The sequence below is a fragment of the Eumetopias jubatus genome, unplaced genomic scaffold (assembly GCF_037043125.1).
Source record: "Eumetopias jubatus isolate StellerSeaLion01/CBP00866 unplaced genomic scaffold, mEumJub1_p1.0 scaffold_16, whole genome shotgun sequence".
NCBI lineage: Eukaryota > Metazoa > Chordata > Mammalia > Carnivora > Otariidae > Eumetopias > Eumetopias jubatus.
The window spans coordinates 71,949,936-71,969,340 of NW_028274822.1; the positions used below are offsets into that span (position 1 = coordinate 71,949,936).

At 40.5% G+C, this 19,405-nt stretch overlaps 1 protein-coding gene across 2 annotated transcripts in view; it reads left to right on the plus strand.

Moving 5' to 3' along the window:
• Positions 1-19,405, plus strand: part of CHEK2 (checkpoint kinase 2) — a 50,622-nt gene that overhangs the window by 10,647 nt on the left and 20,570 nt on the right. For both annotated transcript variants that reach the window (XM_028124749.1, XM_028124750.2), the window contains exons 3-5: positions 12,676-12,800; positions 12,920-13,067; positions 15,614-15,704. In XM_028124749.1, the coding sequence (XP_027980550.1) occupies positions 12,676-12,800; positions 12,920-13,067; positions 15,614-15,704 (364 nt within the window). The remainder of the gene's footprint in view (positions 1-12,675; positions 12,801-12,919; positions 13,068-15,613; positions 15,705-19,405) is intronic.

Here is a 19,405-nt window from a genome sequence, read left to right on the forward strand (position 1 = left end):
GTTTTGTTAATCACCATACATTACATCATTAGTTTTTGATGTAGTGTTCCATGATTCATTGTTTGTGCATAACACCCAGTTCTCCATGCAGAACGTGCCCTCTTTAATACCCATCTATTTCTTTTTTAAAGATTTTATTTATCTATTTGTCAAGAGGGAGAGGGAGAGAGAGACAGAATGCAAGTACAAGCAGGGAGAATGGTAGGCAGAGGGAGACCCCGCTGAGGAAGGAGCCCGATGCAGGACTCCATCCCAGGACCCTGGGATCATGACCTGAGCTTAAGGCAACACTTAACTGACTGAGCCACCCAGGCGTCCCTGGATGCCTTTTATTTCTTTTTGCTGTCTGATTGCTGTGGCTAGGACTTCCAATACTATGTTGAATAGAAGTGGTGAGAGTGGACATTCCTGTCTTGTTCCTGACCGTAGAGGAAAAGCTTTCAGTTTTTGCCCATTTAGGATGATATTAGCTGTGGGTTTTCATGTATGACCTTTATTATTTTGAGGTATGTTCCTTCTAAACCTATTTTTTTTTTTTAAGATTTTTTTTATTTATTTGACAGAGAGAGACATAGTGAGAGAGGGAACACAAGCAGGGGGACTGGTAGAGGGAGAAGCAGGCTTCCCATGGAGCAGGGAGCCCGATGGGAGGCCCAGGGAGCAGGACCCTGGGATCATGACCTGAGCCGAAGGCAGATGCTTAACAACTGAGCCACCCAGGTGCCCCAAACCTATTTTGTTGAGGGTTTTTATCATGAATAGATGTACTTCGTCACATGCTTTTTTGCATCTATTGAAATGATCGTATGGTTCTTATCCTTTCTTTTATTCATGTGATGCATCACCTTGCTTGATTTGCGAATATTGAGCCACCCTTGCATCCCAGGAATAAATCGCACTTGATCGTGGTGAGTGATTATTTCAATGTATTGTTGGATTCGGTTTGCTAGTATTTTGTTGAGGATTTTTACATTTATATTCATCAGGGGTATTGGCTTGTAATTCTGTTTTTGTGGTGTTTTTCCGGTTTTGGTATCGGGGTAATGTTGACCTCATAGAATGAATTTAGAGGCTTTCCTTCCTTTTCAGTTTTTTGGAATAGTTTGAGAAGAATAGATACTAATCCTTCTTTAAATGTTTGGTAGAAGTTGGCCTGTGAAACCATCTCGTCTTGGACTTTTGTTTATTAGGAGATTTTTGATTACTGATTCAATTTCTCCACTGATTATTGGGCTGTTCAAGCTTTTTATTTCTTCTTGCTTCAGTTTTGGTAATTTATATGTTTCTATGAATTTATCCATTTCTTCTAGGTTGTCCATTTTGTTGATGTACAGTGTTTCATAGTATTCTCTTATAATTGTTTGTATTTCCATGGTATTTGTTGTTATTTCTCTTCTCTCATTTATGATTTTATTTATTTGTATCCTTTTTCTTCTTTTGGATAAATCTGGCTACAGGTTTACCAATTTTATTTTGTTTTCTTTTTTTTAGAGAGGGACAGGGGTGGGGAGGGGTAGAGGGAGAGGGAGAGAGAGTTTTAAGCAGGCTCCAAGCCCAGCATGGAACCTGACACAGAGCTTGATCTCACAAAACCTGAGATCATGACCTGAGCTGAAATCAAGAGTCGGATGCTTAACCAACTGAGCCACCCAGGTGCCCCATTTTTTACTTAGTTTTTCAAAGAACCAGCCCTTGGTTTCCTTGATCTGTTCTATTGTTTTTTTAGTTTTTATGTCATTTATTTCTATTCTAATCTTTATTATTTCCTTCCTTCTCCTGGCTTTAGGCCTCATTTGTTTCTTTTCTAGCTCCTTTAGGTGTAAGGTTATATTGTTTGGATTTTTCTTGCTTCTTGAGGTCAGCCTGTATTGCTGTATTTCCAACTCTTAAGTCTGCTTTTGCTGCATAGGATGGAATGTTCTGAATACATCTGTTAAATCCATGTAGCCCAGTGTGTCATTCAAAGCTATTCTTTGGGGCGCCTGGGTGGCTCAGTTGGTTAAGCATCTGCCTTCGGCTTAGGTCATGATCCCAGGGTCCTGGGATCGAGTCCTGCATTGGGCTCCTTGCTCAGTGGGGGAGCCTGCATCTCTCTCTGCCTGCTGCTTCCCCTACTTGTGCTCTCTTTTTCTCTCTCTCTGACAAATAAATAAATTAAAAAAAGAAAGCTAGATTTTATTTATTTGACAGAGAGAGACAGAGAGAGAGAGGGAACACAAGCAGGAGGAGTAGGAGAGGGAGAAGCAGGCCTCCCGCTGAGCAGGGAGCCCGATGCGGGGTTCGATCCCAGGACCCTGGGATCATGACCTGAGCCGAAGGCAGATGCTTAACAACTGAGCCACCCAGGTGCCCCCCAAAAAAGCTATTCTTGTTGATTTTCTGTTTGGAATGATCTTTCCATCGATGTAAGTGTGTACTGTTAAGTATGACTATTGATTACTTCCTTTATGTTTGTTTTTAGCTGCTTTATGTATTTGGGTGCTCCCATGTTCAGTGTATAAATATTTAGAATTGTTATATCTTTTTTTTTTTAAGATTTTATTTATTTATTTGCGAGAGAGACAGCTGGGGGAGAGAGAGAGTGAGAGTATAAGTATGAGCTCAGGGCAACATGGGGCTTGATCTCACAATCCTCAGATCTTGACCTGAGTCAAGGGTTGGACACAGAGCGCCTGGGTGGCTCAGATGGTTAAGCGTCTGCTTTCGGCTCAGGTCATGATCCCGGGGTCCTGGGATCGAGCCCCGCATCGGGCTCCCTGGTCAGTGGGGAGTCTGCTTCTCCCTCTCCCACTCCCTCTGCTTGTGTTCCCTCTCTCGCTGTCTCTATGTCAAATAAATAAACTCTTAAAAAAAAAAAAGAGTCGGACGCTGAACCGATTGAGCCACCCAGCAACCCTCCATCCATTCACTTTCTATCTGCATGTGTCTTGAGGTCTGAAATGAGTTTGTTGTAGGCAGAATATAGATGGGTCTTCTTTTTTATCCATTTTATCAGATAATGTCTTTTGATTGTTAACTCCATTTGCATTCTAAGTAATTATTGGTAGGTATGTACTTATTGCCATTTTTTACTTGTTTTAGGCTTCATTTGTTTTCTTTTTCTAGCTCCTTTGGGTGTGAGGTTATATTGTTTATAGGAGATTTTTCTTGCTTCTTGAGGTAAGCTTCTATTATTATATACTTCCTTTTTATTATTTTATGGTTTTTACGGTTGTTTTTGTAGTTCTCTTGTGTTCCATTTTTTCTTGCTCTTCTTGTGGTTTCCTTTCTGTCTTTAGAAATAAAATGGATTCTTACGTCTTTGTTATTTGGATAACTATTACTATAACCAGTAATAGTTTTAGTTTTATTTATTTATTTGACACAACCACAATGATTTGTGGTTACCATTAGGTTTGTATATAACATCTTACTAATCTAGCAGTCTATGTAAAATTGATGGTTGCTTAAGTTTGATCCCATTCTTTTAGTCTTTTTCCTACCACATTTTAGGTATATGGTGTCATACCTTTACATCCTTTTATTTTACGAATCCCTTGACTGATTTTTATAGATATACTTAATTTTACTGCCTTTGCGCTTCTTACTTTTCTTACTGCTATTCCATGGAAGTCTCTGTGTTTAATATTTTAAGGAACCACTAAACTTTCCACAGCAGCTACACCGTTCTATATTCCCACCATCAATATATGAAGGTTCCAATTTCTCCATGACTTGTATGTGTCTTTTTAATGATAGTCATCCTGGTAGATGTGAAATTATATCTCATTGTGGTTTTTATTTGCATTTTCCTGATAGCTAATGATAATTGAACACTTTTTTATGTGTTTATTGGCCATTTTTGTATCTTCTTTGAGGAAATGTCTATTCAAGAGCCTTTGATTTTTTTTTTTTTTTAAGATTTTATTTATTTAGTTGAGAGAGAGAGAGAGCATGAGAGGCGGGAGGGTCCGAGGGAGAAGCAGACTCCCTGCTGAGCAGGGAGCCCGATGTGGGACTCGATCCTGGGACTCCAGGATCATGACCTGAGCCGAAGGCAGTCGCTTAACCAACTGAGCCACCCAGGTGCCCGTGATTTTTTTTTTTTTTAAAGATTTTTATTTATTTGACAGAGAGAGACACAGCAAGAGAGGGAACACAAGCAGGGGGAGTGGGAGAGGGAGAAGCAGGCTTCCCCTGGAGCGGGGAGCCTGATGTGGGGCTTGATCCCAGGACCCCGGGACCATGACCTGAGCCGAAGGCAGATGCCCAACGATTGAGCCACCCAGGTGCCCCACCTTTGATATTTTTTAATTGGATTGTCTTTTTGTTATTGATTTGCATTCTTTATATATTTTAGATATAAATCCCCTATCAGATATATGTTTTGCAATATTATTTCCATTCTTTGAGTTCTTTTTAACCTTTTTTTTTTTTTTTAAGATTTTATTTATTGTTAAGAGAGTGCGAGTACAAAGGGGGGGGTAGGGACAGAGGGAGAGGGAGAAATAGACTTCCTGCTGAGCAGGGAGCCTGGTGCAGGGCTGGATCCCAGGAACCTGAGATCATGACCTGAGCCGAAGGCAGATACTTAACTGATTGAGCCACCCGGGGCCCCTCTTTTTCACTTTCTTGATGATTTTGTTTGACACAATAATTTTAAACTTTATGTCCGATTTCTCTATTTTTTCTTGTGTTTTTATTTATTTTTAAAGATTTTATTTATTTACTTGAGAGAGAGAGAGCATGAGCAGAAGGGAGGAGTAGAGGAAGAGGAGAAGCAGACTCGCTGCCGAGCCTGACTTGGGGCTCGATCTCAGGACCCTGGAATCATTACCTGAGAGGAAGGAGATGCTTCACTGACTAAGCCACCTAGGCACCCTTGTCATTTGTGCTTTTCATGTTATATCTAAGAAAGCATTGTTTAACCCAAGATTGCAAAGCTGTCATTACTGTTCTTTTTTCTCAGAGTTTTATAGTTCTGGTTCCTATTACTATTAGCCTTTGATCTGTTTGAGTTGATTTTTGTATAGGGCATGAGGTAAGGTTTTTAACTCTATTGTTTTTGTTTTTGGGGTTTTTTTTGGTTTTTGTTTTTTTGTTTTTAAAGACTATTTACTTGAGAGACAGCGAGAGAGAGAGAGAGAGAGAGAGAGCGAGCACGTGAGCACTCGCAGGAGTAGGGAGGGAGGGACAGAGGTAGAGGGAGAAGCAGGCTCCCCGGTGAACAGGGAGCCTGATGTGGGGCTCAGTCCCAGGACCCCGGGATTATGACCTGAGCCGAAGGCAGACGCCCAACTGACTGAGCCACCCAGGCGCCCCTCAACTCTATTATTTTGAATGTGGATATCTTCTTGTCCTAGTGCCTTTTGTTGAAAAGACTGTTCTTTTCCCAGTGAATTGTTTTGGCACCCTTTTTGAAAATGAATTGACTGTAAATGTGATTTATTTTTGGTCTCTTCATTCTTCTCTATTCATCTATATGTCTGTCCTTAATGGGAGTACTATACTGTCTTGATGGTAACTTTGGAGTAAGTTTTGAAATTGCAGAATGTAAGTCCTCTAACTTTGTACTTCATTTTCAAGATGATTTTTGGCTATTCTGGGTCTGTGTATTTCCATAAGAATTTTAGTTTGAGCTTGTTAATTTCTGCAAAGAAGGCAGCTGGGATTTTGACAGGGATTGTGTAAATCAGCAGTTTGTGCATTTTGCCATGTTTACAGTAGTATTCCAATCCGTGAACATTTACATAGGTCTTTCATTTTTTTTTAAGGTTTTATTTATTTATTTGACACACAGAGAGAGAGAGAGAGAGCATGAGCAGGGGGAGCGGGAGAGGGAGAAGCAGGCTCCCTGCTGAGCAAGGAGCCTGATGCCAGGGTAGATCCCAGGACCCTGAAATGATGACCTGAGCTGAAATCAGGAGTTGGATGCTTAACTGACTGAGCCACCCAGGTGCCCCCACAGTACTCTTTTTAAAATTCTTTTTCTTTCTGTAAGGTTAGTAGTAATTGCTCCTCTTTGACACTCCCTTTGTCAGTCTATCCAGCTATTTTTTTTTTTTTTATCAATTTGTTGATCTTTTCAAAACCAGCTTTCTAGGGTGCCTGGTGGCTCAGTCAGTAGAGCATGTGACTTTTTTTTTTTTTAAAGATTTTATTTATTTATTTGAGAGAGAGAATAAGAGATAGCACGAGAGGGAAGAGGGTCAGAGGGAGAAGCAGACTCCCCTCTGAGCAGGGAGCCCGATGCGGGACTGGATCCCAAGACTCCAGGATCATGACCTGAGCCTAAGGCAGTCGCTTAACCAACTGAGCCACCCAGGCGCCCGTGACTCTCTTTTTTGAGCCTGTGACTCTTGATCTTTGGGTTGTGAGTTCAAGCCCCATGTTGGGTGTAGAGATTACTTAAAAACAAAATCATAAAAAAAAAAAAATAGAACCAGCTTTTGATTTGATTGATTTTCTTATCTTTCTGTTCTCCATTTCATTTGTTTCTGCTCTGACTTTTATCTTTTCCCTCAGCTTGTTTTAGATTTTATTTGCTTCTCTTTTCCAGTGTTTTAAGAAAGTTGGGTAATTGACCAAAAAAATTTTTTTTAAAAGATTTTATTTATTTATTTGACACAGAGAGAGAGAGAGAGAGCACAAGAGGGGGTAGGGTCAGAGGGAGAAGCAGATTCCCTGCCGAGCAGGGAGCCTGATGCGGGACTCAATCCCGGGACTCCGGGATCATGACCTGAGCCTAAGGCAGCCGCCCAACCAACTGAGGCACCCAGGTGCCCTGACCAAAAATTTGTCACTTATACTTTTACAGCTGTAAATTTCCTTAAGTAATGCTCAGGCTGAATCCCATAAGTTTTAGTTTTTTTTTTTTTTTTTCATTTCATTCATTTCAAAGTATTTTCTAATTTTTCTTACCAGTTTTTTTCTTTGTCCCTTTGGTTTTTTAGGAGTGTGGTGTTTAATTTCCATTTAAATGGGAATTTACTATATTTCTTTGTTTTTGAGTTCCTAACTTCAGTACATTGTTGTTGGAGAACATACTTTGTATGATTTGTGCACTTTTACATTCACTGAGGGGCTTTCTCGCTCCTAGCTTATGTTCTATCTTGGAGAGTATGTTTTATATGCATTTTAGAAGAATGTGTATTTTCTTTTTGTTGGGTGGAGCATTGGGACTCTCTTATTTAAATTTCAAAATAATCCTATGAAAGTATTTTTATTCTGACCTCCATTTTACAGATTATTACAAAATAATCCTATGAGAGTATTTTTATTCTTACCTTTTACAGAATCAATTGATTGATAAACTTGTCCACAGTCATAAAGCCTAGAGTTGGAAGAGCAGGATTTGAACCTACAGCTTTGCAGACTTTAAACCTATGTTCTTTACTTGCCATTGAGAAACGATGTGGTGTTAGGAGGGTGATAAAATTAGTTAGCAAACAGAATGGGACTGGAGCCTAAGGGAGGTTTGTTCCTGTTTGAGATGAGTGTGAGAGGAACTGGTAGAGAGAGAGATTAAAAATGCCTGAGAGCGCCTGGGTGGCTCAGTTCGTTAAGCGACTGCCTTCGGCTCAGGTCATGATCCTGGAGTCCTGGGATCGCGTCCCACATCGGGCTCCCTGCTCAGGGGGAAGCCTGCTTCTCCCTCTGATTCTCCCTCCTCTCATGCTCTCTATCTCAAATAAATAAATAAAATCTTTAAATAAAAAAAAAATGCTTGAGTAGGGGTGCCTGGGTGGCTTCGTCGGTTAAGCATCTGCCTTAGGCTCAGGTCATATCCTGGGGTCCAGGGATCGAGTCCGGTGTTAGGAGTCTGTTGCTTCTTCCTGGTCCTCTGCCCCTCCCCCCACTCATGCTCTCTCTCAAATAATTAAATAAAATCTTTAAAAAAAATGCTTGAGTAGGAAGAAAGTAAGGGTGAAAGTTTAGGTTTGTGGCTGGACCTGGAGAAGGGTGTGGGTTTTGTAGTTAGAAAGACATGGGTTCAAGTCCTAGGTCTGTCCCTGTCTAACTGTATCAGGCAAGTGATGCTACTTCTCTGAGCCTCACCATCCTTATCTGTACAATGGGGGGAAACGTTAGAGCAAAGGTGAGGAAGATAGGCTAAGGTCAGGATTGAATGGGGATCAAAGGGAGAGTTGGGTTAACTTTTCCCAGATGGGTTTAATTTTTTGTCTGTGATATAGAAGGAGGGAGGACAGTGAGTTTGAACTTCAAAGACATCTGGAATCCCTAGCAAAAGAAAATGACTTTCCTGAATTTTCAATTCTCTTGCCAAAACCAATGTATCTGTTGCTCTCCTCACATACTCTCACCTGCATTTCTTTCTTTTTTGGGAAGATGGACCCATCCTTCCTGGGTTCATACCCCACTAATTGCCTGAGACCTTCTGGTCCCCTTGCCTCCTACCTTGCTCTCCTTGCCATCCTCTACACGTCTGCTTGGGGGCTCTCCTGATGAGCAAAGGTCAGAGCAGGCTTTTCCGTAGTTGGCTGTTTCTTACACTCTCTGTCTACCATCCCTGGACTGTTAGTGCCCTGATGAACTCTCTGTGCCCTTCCTTTTTCCAGCTGCTGCAGAAGTTCCAGGTCTCTAGTAGAAATACCATGGTTCATTAATTCCTTCCCCTGTTAACAGACACTTACTGTTTCCAGTTTTTGCGCCTGCAAGCAAGGCTCAGTGAACATACTTGGAGTTGTCTCCTTGGTCAATTGGCAGATGTCTCTGGGGGGTAGAGTCTGATTTGAATTGCTGGGTCATAGAGTAGGCATGGCTTTACTTTGTAATCATATTGTATATAGTGTCTATATATTCTTTTCACTTTTTTTCTTTTTTCTTTTTTTTAAAGATTGATTTATTTTAGCTAGAGAGAGACAGAGAGAGCATGAGTGAGACGCGCAGAGGGAGAGGGAGAGAGAATCTCAAGTAGACTTTGCACTGAGCATGGAGCCTGAGATCAGGACCTGAGCCAAAACCAAGAGTTGTTTGCTTAACCAGCCAGGCGCCCCTCCCTTTATTTTTTTGTATTGTGATTCACAACATATTGCTTTCAACTGGCTTTTTATACTTAGCAATGTGTCTTAGACATCCTTCTGTCGGAATGTAAAGGTCCTTATTCCTTTTTATAGCCATGTAAGATTTTTTTTAATGATTTATTTGAGAGAGAGAGCTCATGCTCGCTTGCGGGTGGGGGAAGGGGCAGAGGGAGAGAAGCAGACTCCCCACTGAGTAGGGAGCCTGACATGGGGCTCGATCCCACTACCTGGAGACCAAGACCTAAGCCAAAATCAAGAGTTGGACGCTTAACCGGCTGAGCCATCCAGGCGCCCCGATATATAAGGTTTTTTTGAATTAACCCCTTACTAATGGACATTTACGATGTTTGTTAGTTTTTGCTCTAAGAATAATGCTATAGTAAATAACCTTTTTTTTTTTAAAGATTTATTTATTTATTTTGAGAGAGTGAGAATGAGAGAGAGAGAGAGAGTACATGAGAGTGGGGAGGGTTAGAGGGAGAAGCAGGCCCCTCGCCGAGCAGGGAGCCCGATGCGGGACTCGATCCCGGGACTCCAGGATCATGACCTGAGCCGAAGGCAGTTGCTTAACCAACTGAGCCACCCAGGCGCCCTAGTAAATAACCTTTTTACCTTTGTTCTTATGTCCTTTCATAATACATATGTTTCTATCCATAGAATAAATTACTAGAAGTGGAATTTCTGGGCCAATATGTGTGTCTATATAATTTTTTAAAAATTGAGGTGAGGGGCGCCTGGGTGGCTCAGTCGTTTAGGCGACTGCCTTCGGCTCAGGTCATGATCCCAGGGTCCTGGGATTGAGCCCTGCGTCGGGCTCCCTGCTCAGCGGAGAGCCTGCTTCTCCCTCTCCCTCCGCCTGCCTCTCTGCCTACTTGTACTTTCTCTGTCAAATAAATAAATAAAATCTTAAAAAAAATTTAAAAAAAATGAGGTGAAATGCACATAACATAAAATTAACTATTTGAAAGTGAACAGTTCAGTGGCTTCACTACCTTTTTCTAGTTCTGAAACATTTCCGTTACTCCAAAATAAAATCCTCTACCCATTAAGCATTTACTTCCCATTCTTCTTCCTGCCCCTGGCAATCAGCAATCCGTATTTCATTTCTATGGATTTAACTGTTCTGGACATTTCATATAAATGTAATATAATTTATGGTTTTTTGTATCTGGTTTCTTCTAATGTTTTCAAGGTTTCTCCATATTGTGGTATGTATGAGTTGTAGCATTTACTTATTTATTTTTTGGCTGAATAGTATTCCATTATAGGGGCACCTGGCTGGTTCAGTCAGTAGGGCATGCAACTCTTGATCTTATATCCATTATATATTCCATTATATGTAACTGCCACAATTTGTTTATCCATCCAGCAAGAGACATTTGGGTTGTTTCTTTCATTTGGTTATTGTGAATAGTGCGGGTATGAACACTTGCGTACAAGATTTTGTTTAGGGTACCTGTTTTCAGTTCTTTTGAGTATCTAGTGAGGATTGGACATGCTGAGTCATAAGGCAGTTCTGTGTTTAACTTTTTTTTTTTTTTTTAAGATTTTATTTATTTGAGAGAGAGAGAGGGGCCATGAGAAGGGAGGGGGTCAGAGGGAGAAGCAGACCCCCCCGCTGGGCGGGGAGCCCGGCACAGGACTCGATCTGGAGACTCCGGGATCATGACCTGAGCCACCCAAGCGCCCTGATGTTTAACTTTTTGAGGAATGACAAACTTTTCCACGGTAGCTGTATCATTTTACATTCCCACCAGCAGTTTGTGAGGGTACTGATTTCCTTGCATCCTTGCCAATACTTATTATTTTCTTTTTTTTTTTAATTATAGCCATCTTCATCAGGGTGAAGTGGTTGCAAATGTAACTTTGATGCATCTTGCCAAATTATCTTCCCTAGACTCCAAATTATATTTGGTGTATAAATTACATTCTCACTGGCAATGTACAAGTAAGAGTAACAGTTTCTTCATGCCAACACAGTATTACAATATGTAACTCTGATTTTTTTTTTTTTTAAGATTTATTTATCCATTTGAGAGAGAGAGAGAGAGCATGAGCAGGAGAGACAGAGATAGAGGGAGAGAGAATCTGAAGCAGATTCCATGCTGAGCACGGAAGCCTGATGTGGGACTTGATCTCACAACCCCAAGACTACAACCTGAGCTGAAACCAAGAGTTGGAGGCCCAACCGACTGTGCCACCCAGGCACCCCCTCTTTGATTTTGGTTAATCTGATAGTTGAAACATGAAATCTTAATGTTATTATTATTTTTTTTTAGGATTTTATTTATTTATTTGAGAGAGAGTGCACAAACAGGTGGGAGGGGCAGAGAGAGAGAGAAAAGCAGACCCTCGCTGAGCAGGGAGCCCGACATGGGGCTCAATTCCAGCACCCTGGGATTATGACCTGAGCCGAAGGCAGATGCTTAACCAACTGAGCCACCCCGGTGCCCCTGTATTACTGTCTTTTAAAGTTTCTTCTTCTTCTTTTTTTTTTTAAATGTATACATGCTATGCATTTCTTTTATTTCACTTTTTAAAAGATTTTATTTTTAGGTAATCTCAACAACCAGCGTGGGGCTTGAACTCACAACTCCGAGATCAAGAGTTGCATGCTCTGCCAACTGAGCCAGCCAGGCGGTTCTTGTTTTTAAAATTTCTTGTATTGAGTTACCTTGTCCATTTTTTCTTATGTTTGAGCTGTTTGTATTTACTTCTCTTGTAAATTGTCTCTTCGTATCCTTTACCCAGTTTTTACTGGATTGTTTGTCTTTTTTTTATTTTGTAGTAACTTAAGATATATTACAGAAATTACTACTTTGTCATAATGAATTGGTAATATTTTGCCTGTTCTGTCTTTCTCTCAACATTCTACTTGCCCACTATATTCATGTCCTCAGTGCTGGAACTATATAACACAGGACACCCAAGGCTGGCCTCCTGGAGTTTGTTGTAACAGGGGAGTGCAGGGAGACAATATGTAAATAATAAAGATAACTTCCAGTTATGGTCCATTCTTAGTGGGCAACAAAGCAGGATATCATTATGATAATGGGTGATGAGGTAATTACCGAGTCTGCTTATACGGAAAGCTGAGTGGAAGATGATAATTTAAATCCAGACATAAAGGCAAGATGGCTGTTCAAGTTGCTGGGAACAGAGAATGCAAAGGCCACCAGGGGGGTTGAACCCGGAATATTTGGGGCAGTGGAAGGTGCCAGTGGGACTGGGTAGAGTGATCAAGGGGAGCAGTACAAGGTGATGCTGGGAGGGAAGCAGGGGCTAGATCCTGAGCATCTGTCCTGCCATGGGAAAGAGTGCACATTTTGTACTAAGTATGATGGGAAGCCTCAAGAGGGTAATAGGAAGTTATTAGATTATAACTGTTTTTTCAAATCATTAATAATTGCTTGAGAACTTTTAATGACTTTATTATTTCATAGTTATGTATAAACCACAATTTACTAAACTCGTTGGAAAATTGTTTTTTTCTCCTCCCTTGTTTTTACTCCTATAAAATTCTGATAAAGATAGCTTGAAGCTTGATTGCTTTCTTAGGTTATTTTCCTGCAGTTAGATTTTATAAGCAATTTTTAAAGATGTTTGATGCATGAAATTCCACAGCACTCTGGTGTGTACTTTTGTGTTACAGAGTGTGTTAATGACAACTACTGGTTTGGGAGAGATCGAAGCTGTGAATACTGCTTTGATGAGCCACTGCTGAAAAGAACGGATAAATACCGGACTTATAGCAAGAAGCACTTTCGGATTTTCAGAGTAGGTGACAAATAATCTGTTTATTTGGGAGAACCGGTAATGTCGTCACCACCCTGAGATATCTTAGCACTGTAACTCCCCACTGTTAAAACTTTGAAATAAAATGTTCTCTATTTTAGGAAATGGGTCCTAAAAACTCTTACATCGCATACATAGAAGATCACAGTGGGAATGGAACCTTTGTAAATAGAGAGCTGGTAGGGAAAGGAAGACGCCTTCCTTTGAATAACAATTCTGAAATTGCACTTTCAGTATGGAGTAATAAAGGTAACATTACTATCTTCTGGTTACTGGATCGTTTTTTTCCTCTCCTATGAAGGGAAAATTGACATTGTGCCCTTGGCAGAGTATGGTTTGGATAAATAAAGTAAGAAGGTTAGTATTCAGGATCCAATGCAGCCCTAGGTGCATTTTTAAATGAACAATTTCTATCAAGGTAGATTTTCCAAGCTTTGATTAGTTGGATTAGTTTTGTTTACGGCTGTGTGTTGTCAAAGGAATGATATTGCTTAAGATGGTTCTTCATTCACTGATGCAGTTTATACCACATCAATCTTCGGGGTCAGTGAGTTGTTTTAGGCCATGAATTCTTCTCCCTCCCTCCTTCCTTCTTCGCTTTTCCTTTCTCATTCTTCCCTTTCATACCTGCTATTCCTTAATTGCTGCAAGTATCAATTGGACTTCGCTTACCTGCCAGGCCTTAGGGTTTTTCAGGCAGAATCTCAGTTTAAAAGCTTCTACCTTAAATACCACGTGATTATCCTCAAAGTGTTGATGTTTATTGTCATCAGGCAACATTTTATAAGCAGCCACTCCTAAAACTTTACCAAAATCACATCTAAAACAAACAATTGTTATTCAGCACAGAAAGAATAAAGACAACCTCTAGAGTTAAATGTAATCTCACAGTGATTTTAAATCCTTGGACAAGAGGAATACTCTTGTTTCTTTGATTGAAAAGAAAAAAAAAACCCACAGAACTTTACAAAACTATGTGAGATTTGAATGGGAAGGATGTATGTGTGCATGTGTAACGCCTTAAAAATACAGATGCCCCCAGGTGCTGTGTCATAGCCCCCGGTCTAGGAGTCCAGGGATATAAAAAATCTTGCTTAGGTGATTCTCATACAGTCAGTCTTCAGACTGGCATCTGGGAATGATGGCTGTCCTAGGCATCCTAAAGCACATTTTATGATAGTTTTCCCTGTTGCTATTTTGTTTTCTGTCTGATAATTATAGTCAAGGCAGCTGCATAGGGTTTTGCTGTTTGAGAGCCCCTGGTGGAGGTGACAGCCAGTTGCTGAAATTTGGCCCGTCTTACTTGACAAGCTCATTTGCCACCTTTTGCTCGTTGGTCTATCCAAGGGGCACCTTTTCTTCTCTGAACCAAAGTGTTGTATGGGCTAAAGGTGGCCAGAATTGAAATAGGTCAGGTTGTCCCTCTGCAGATTGCATTTGGTTTATTGGCATTTTATTAGGCATTTGCTGTTTGTACTTTAACATGAAAATCCAGATTGTTTTGAAAGGGTGGACTGTCTGGCCACACCAATCCTATAATCCCATACGTGGAGGATTTGCCAGTGCTCGGTAGAGCCTGCCTTTTTTAAGATGCGTGGTATGTTTGCCCATTTAAGTCCTCACTGCTCCACGTTGTCTAACACTCAACCCAGCCTTCCCTGTGTACGTGACCTTGGCTTCTGTGGGCAACTGAGTTTGCAGCCTTTGAAGTAGACCTTGACATCTGTGAGAAATAGCTCTCAAGGGCCCCTCAAATTCCCAGATAACTCAGATGCCACTGGAACATCTAGGTTCATAAGTATCTACAAGCATAGAGAAACAGTTTTATCTTGATTTGCTGGCAGATTTCATTCACTCCACAGGTTTCTGTCTCATGTGGACCAGCCTGGAATGAAGCACACTCAGGTGGCTCAGATTTGTGCCAGAGACTGGAACTCTGGGTTACTCCAGGGAGGTTGAAACCTGTTGCCTGAAATATGAGAAACTGAAGGGTCTCAACAAATTTCACTCTTTCAGGTTGATACAGGCAATTGCAAATATACCATTCATTTTGTGGAATTGAAATTTTGATAATTGATTGCAGCCTTGGCCTACATGGATAGTTAAATTTTTAAATGAATGGGGTTATTTTTTTTTTTTATATAGCCCAAATAATTAAGAAATAAGGGGATTTTTGGGAAAATGCTATTTATTTAACTTTCCAAGTAGGTTCAAGATGGTTTGCACTGTAGAATGCCAGACATGTAGAGGTATATAAATGGCAAAGAGAAGATAATACTTATCTTTTAGTATGATGACCTGTGGTCTAATTTTATTGGGATGTTTATTTGCCTAGAACATTTTTTTCTAGGCTCATACTAATTGCTGTTTGGTTTTGGGCATATGCTGATCTGCGTAGGTATTTTTTTTTTTTTTTTTTTTCCTGCTCAGGCAAGGACTAATCTTGCATGGGTATTTTATATTAGTTGCAAGTGATAAATAATTCTGAGGCAAAGGAATAAGACTAGCATGTATATATGGATTTTCTGCACTATAGTAAGATGATGCTGTGTATTTTTATGGAAGAATGAGATCTGACTGTCATTTTCCATGGGCTTCATAATATATGAATGAAATACAGTTTCATAATACTATGAAATTATTATTAGCCTGGCTACGTAATTCCTTTAGAGTTAGGTGTTAAGTATAATTAAAAATAATTGTCTATATCACATATGCTTACTAAACTTTAGGACCACTTATCTTCTCTTTATTGAATAAATTAATGAGACTTATTTCTGCCCTTTTTCCTTTAGTTTTTGTATTTTTTGATCTGACTGTAGATGATCAGTCAATTTATCCTAAGGAATTAAGAGACCAATACATCATGTCAAAAACTCTCGGAAGGTAAATTTTTTTTATTATGAAAATTGCCATTCATTTTTTTCTAAACATTTGTCATTGATTAGTTTCTTGTTCCTGGTTTTATAACATTCGTTAACTTCATATTTGTAGGGAACTTGTTAGGTGTGTTACTGATTTATTTGATAAATTAATTTAAAAAAGTTCTCATACCATACAATTCACCCATATGAAGTGTATAATTTAATGATTTTTAATATATTCACAGAGTTGTGAAACCTTTACCACAACCAATTTTAGAACTTTTTTTTATAAAGAGTTTTATTTATTTATTGAGAGAGAGAGAGAGAATGGTAGAGAGAGAGCATGAGAGGGAAGAAGGTCAGAGGGAGAAGCAAACTCCCTGCTGAGCAGGGAGCCCGATGCGGGACTCCAGGAAGATGACCTGAGCCAAAGGCAGTCGCTTAACCAACTGAGCCACCCAGGCGCCCTAGAACTTATTTATTTATTTATTTATTTGACAGAGACACAGCGAGAGGGAACACAAGCAGGGGGAAGGGGAGAGGGAGAAGCAGGCTTCCCGCAGAGCAGGGAGCCTAATGCGGGGTTCTCCTGGGATCATCACCTGAGCCTAAGGCAGACGCTTAACGACTGAGCCACTCAGGTTCCCCTAGAACATTTTTATTACCTTCCAAAAAAGAAACATTGACTACATTTATGCCCCCTTCAGAATTTGTGACATCTTGGGAAGTGAAATGAAACTGATCATTGAATCAGGGCAAAGTTCTCAAGATGTTTGGTTTCAGGACCCCTTACAACCTTCCTTAAAAGATCTTATTTATTTGAGAGAGAGAGAGAACATGAGCAGGGGGAGGGGCAGAGGGAGTGGGAGAAGCAGACATCCTGCTGAGTGGGGAGCCCCATGCAGGGCTCAATCTAGGACCTGGAGATCATGACCTGAGCTGAAGTCAGACACTTAACTGAGCCACCCGGGTACTCCAGGAGCCCTTATACTCTTAAAAATTACTGAGGATGCCAAAGAGCTTTTGTTCACATGGCTTAAATCTATTGATATTAACTGTATTAGAAATTCAAATGCAGACATTAATAATATTTGTTAATGCATTGAAAAACTCACTTATGTTAAAATAAATAATGTTTCTGGGGCATCTGGGTGGCTCAGTTCGTTAGTGTCCAACTCTTGATTTTGGCCCAGGTCATGATCTCAGGGTTGTGGGATTGAGTCCCCCCCCACCCCCACCCCCATCGGACTCCCCACTCAGCGGGAGTCTGCTTGGGGTTCTCTCCCTCTGCCCTTCCTGCTCATTCTCTCCCTCGCTCTCAAATAAAAAAAATCTTAAAAAAAAAAAGATAAATAATGTTTTGAGTGCAAAATAATTTTTTTTAAAGATTTTATTTATTTATTTGACAGAGACATAGCGAGAGAGGGCACACAAGCAGGGGGAGTGGGAGAGGGAGAAGCAGGCTTCCCGAGGAGCAGGGAGCCTGATGTGGGGCTCAATCCCAGGACCCTAGGATCATGACCTGGGCCGAAGGCAGACGCTTAACGACTGAGCCACCCAGGTGCCCCGCAAAATAATTTTTTTAAAGATTTTATTTATTTATTTGATAGCGTGCACAAGCAGGGGGAGCAGAAGAGGGAGAAGTAGGCTCCCCACTGAGCAGGAAGCTGGATGTGGGGCCCAATCCCAGGACCCTGGGATCATGACCTGAGCCGAAGGCAGTTGCTTAACCAACTGAGACACTTAGGCACCCAACAAAATAATTATTTAAATAAAGATTAATGAGAAGAGAGGCATTGTTTCACATTTTAAAAGTCTTTGATATCTCCTTTACTAGAAAATGGCTAGATCCTGATATTTGCTTCTTTGTTCGGTCTGTTATATCACATGCCATAAAGCCTCTGGAAAACTGTATGCTCATGAGAGAATGAGAATGAAAAAGGCACATAATGTCTTAGTATTATTCTGCAAATAGTTTAGGCTTTGTGGACACCCTGCAAGCATCTTGAGGTCCCTTAGGGGTTGCTTAATCCTACTTTGAGAACCACTTCCTTAGGTTTTTACGTTTTATTTATTTAAGTAATCTGTATACCCGATATGGGGCTCGAACTCATGACCCCAAGATCAAGAGTCACATGCCCTCCCAACTGAGCCAGCCAGGCGCCCTGAGAACCATTTCCTTAGGGACACCTTTACCACATTGCATCATGTTCTTCAATCTCCCACCCCTCTCCCACCCCAGAGGCCTTTAACATTTTTGGAAACATGAAAGTAGAAATTAATAAAAGGAAATAATCGCCTATATTCCTGCCACATAGAATCAAACACAATGTACTCTTTATGACCATCTATGGAAAATATTTTAGTTTATGGATGTTAAATTCAGTAACTCACTATGTTTTCGTATTTGCATTGGTGCTTGGAAATTTATAGCCAAATTTGTGCCCACCCTTAAGAAATATATAGGACTCTTATTTTTTCTAAGGGAAAATCCTGTAACTTTTAGCAGGTGACAGAATCTTAACTCACATGAGTCAGAAAAGAAAAGAAACTTACTGACTCTCTTAACGGGCACAGATGATTTCAGGTATGACTGGACCAGGTGGCCTTTAGGGCTTTATTTCACTCTTTGAGTTCTGATTATCTGTGTGGCTTTACCTGTGGCTGGATTTAAGGGCTCCTACAGTGTTGCCAGGGCTCTGACTCCATCTGTTGATTCAGCTACTATTGGTTGCCTATAGATTTGCTTTCTCTGTGTGGCAGGAAAGATGGCTTCCAGGAGCCCTACACTCATATCTTCTTCCTTCTAGAAACCACCACAGGTAGAACTGTTTCTCTCCCAGAATCAGCATTTGATTCCAGGGAGAACCTTGACTGGCTCAATTTTAGTTACATGTCCACCCTATGGTACTATTATAGATACTCCACTAGAGCTACATCGACTCAGGGAAGATTTCTCAGGCAAAAGTGACTTTATCAGAAGGGGAACTGGAAAGTGTTTTGAGCAGATTTAAAAAAATAATAGTTATATGGACTGTTATCTCACACTATATACAAAAATTAAAAGGAAAAAACTAGGGGCTCCTGGGTGGTTCAGTCGGTTAAGCGTCTGCCTTTGGCTCAGGTCATGATCCCGGAGTCCCAGAGTCGCAGGATGGAGCCCCACCATCAGACTCCCTGCTGAGCAGGCAGTCTGCTTTTCCCTCGGGCCCTTCCCCGTCTTGTACTTTCTCTCTCTCTCACGCTCTCGAATAAATAAATAAAATCTTAAAAAAAGGGAAAAAACTAATTTTAAGAGACAAAGCTATTAAACTGTAAGAAGGAAACAGGGATAACTCTTCATGACCTTGTATTTGGCACTGGTTTCTTAAATATGGTACCAGAAGTACAAGCAACAAAAGGGAAAAAAATGGATAAATTAGACTTCATCAAATTTAAAAACTTTAGTGCATTTAGATACTATCAAGGGAGTGAAACACAACTCACAGAGAGAAAATACTTGCAAATAGTATATCTGATAAGGATCTAGTATTCAGAGTAAAGAACAACAAAAGGAAAAACTATCCAATTTACAAATGGGCGAAGGATTTATTTATTTATTATTTTTTTATTCATTCGAGACACAGAGAGAGAGAGAGAGAGCATTAGCAGGGGGAGAAGCAGAGAGAGGGGGAGAAGTAGATTCCCCGCTGAGCAGAGAGCCCGATGCAGGGCTCCGATCCC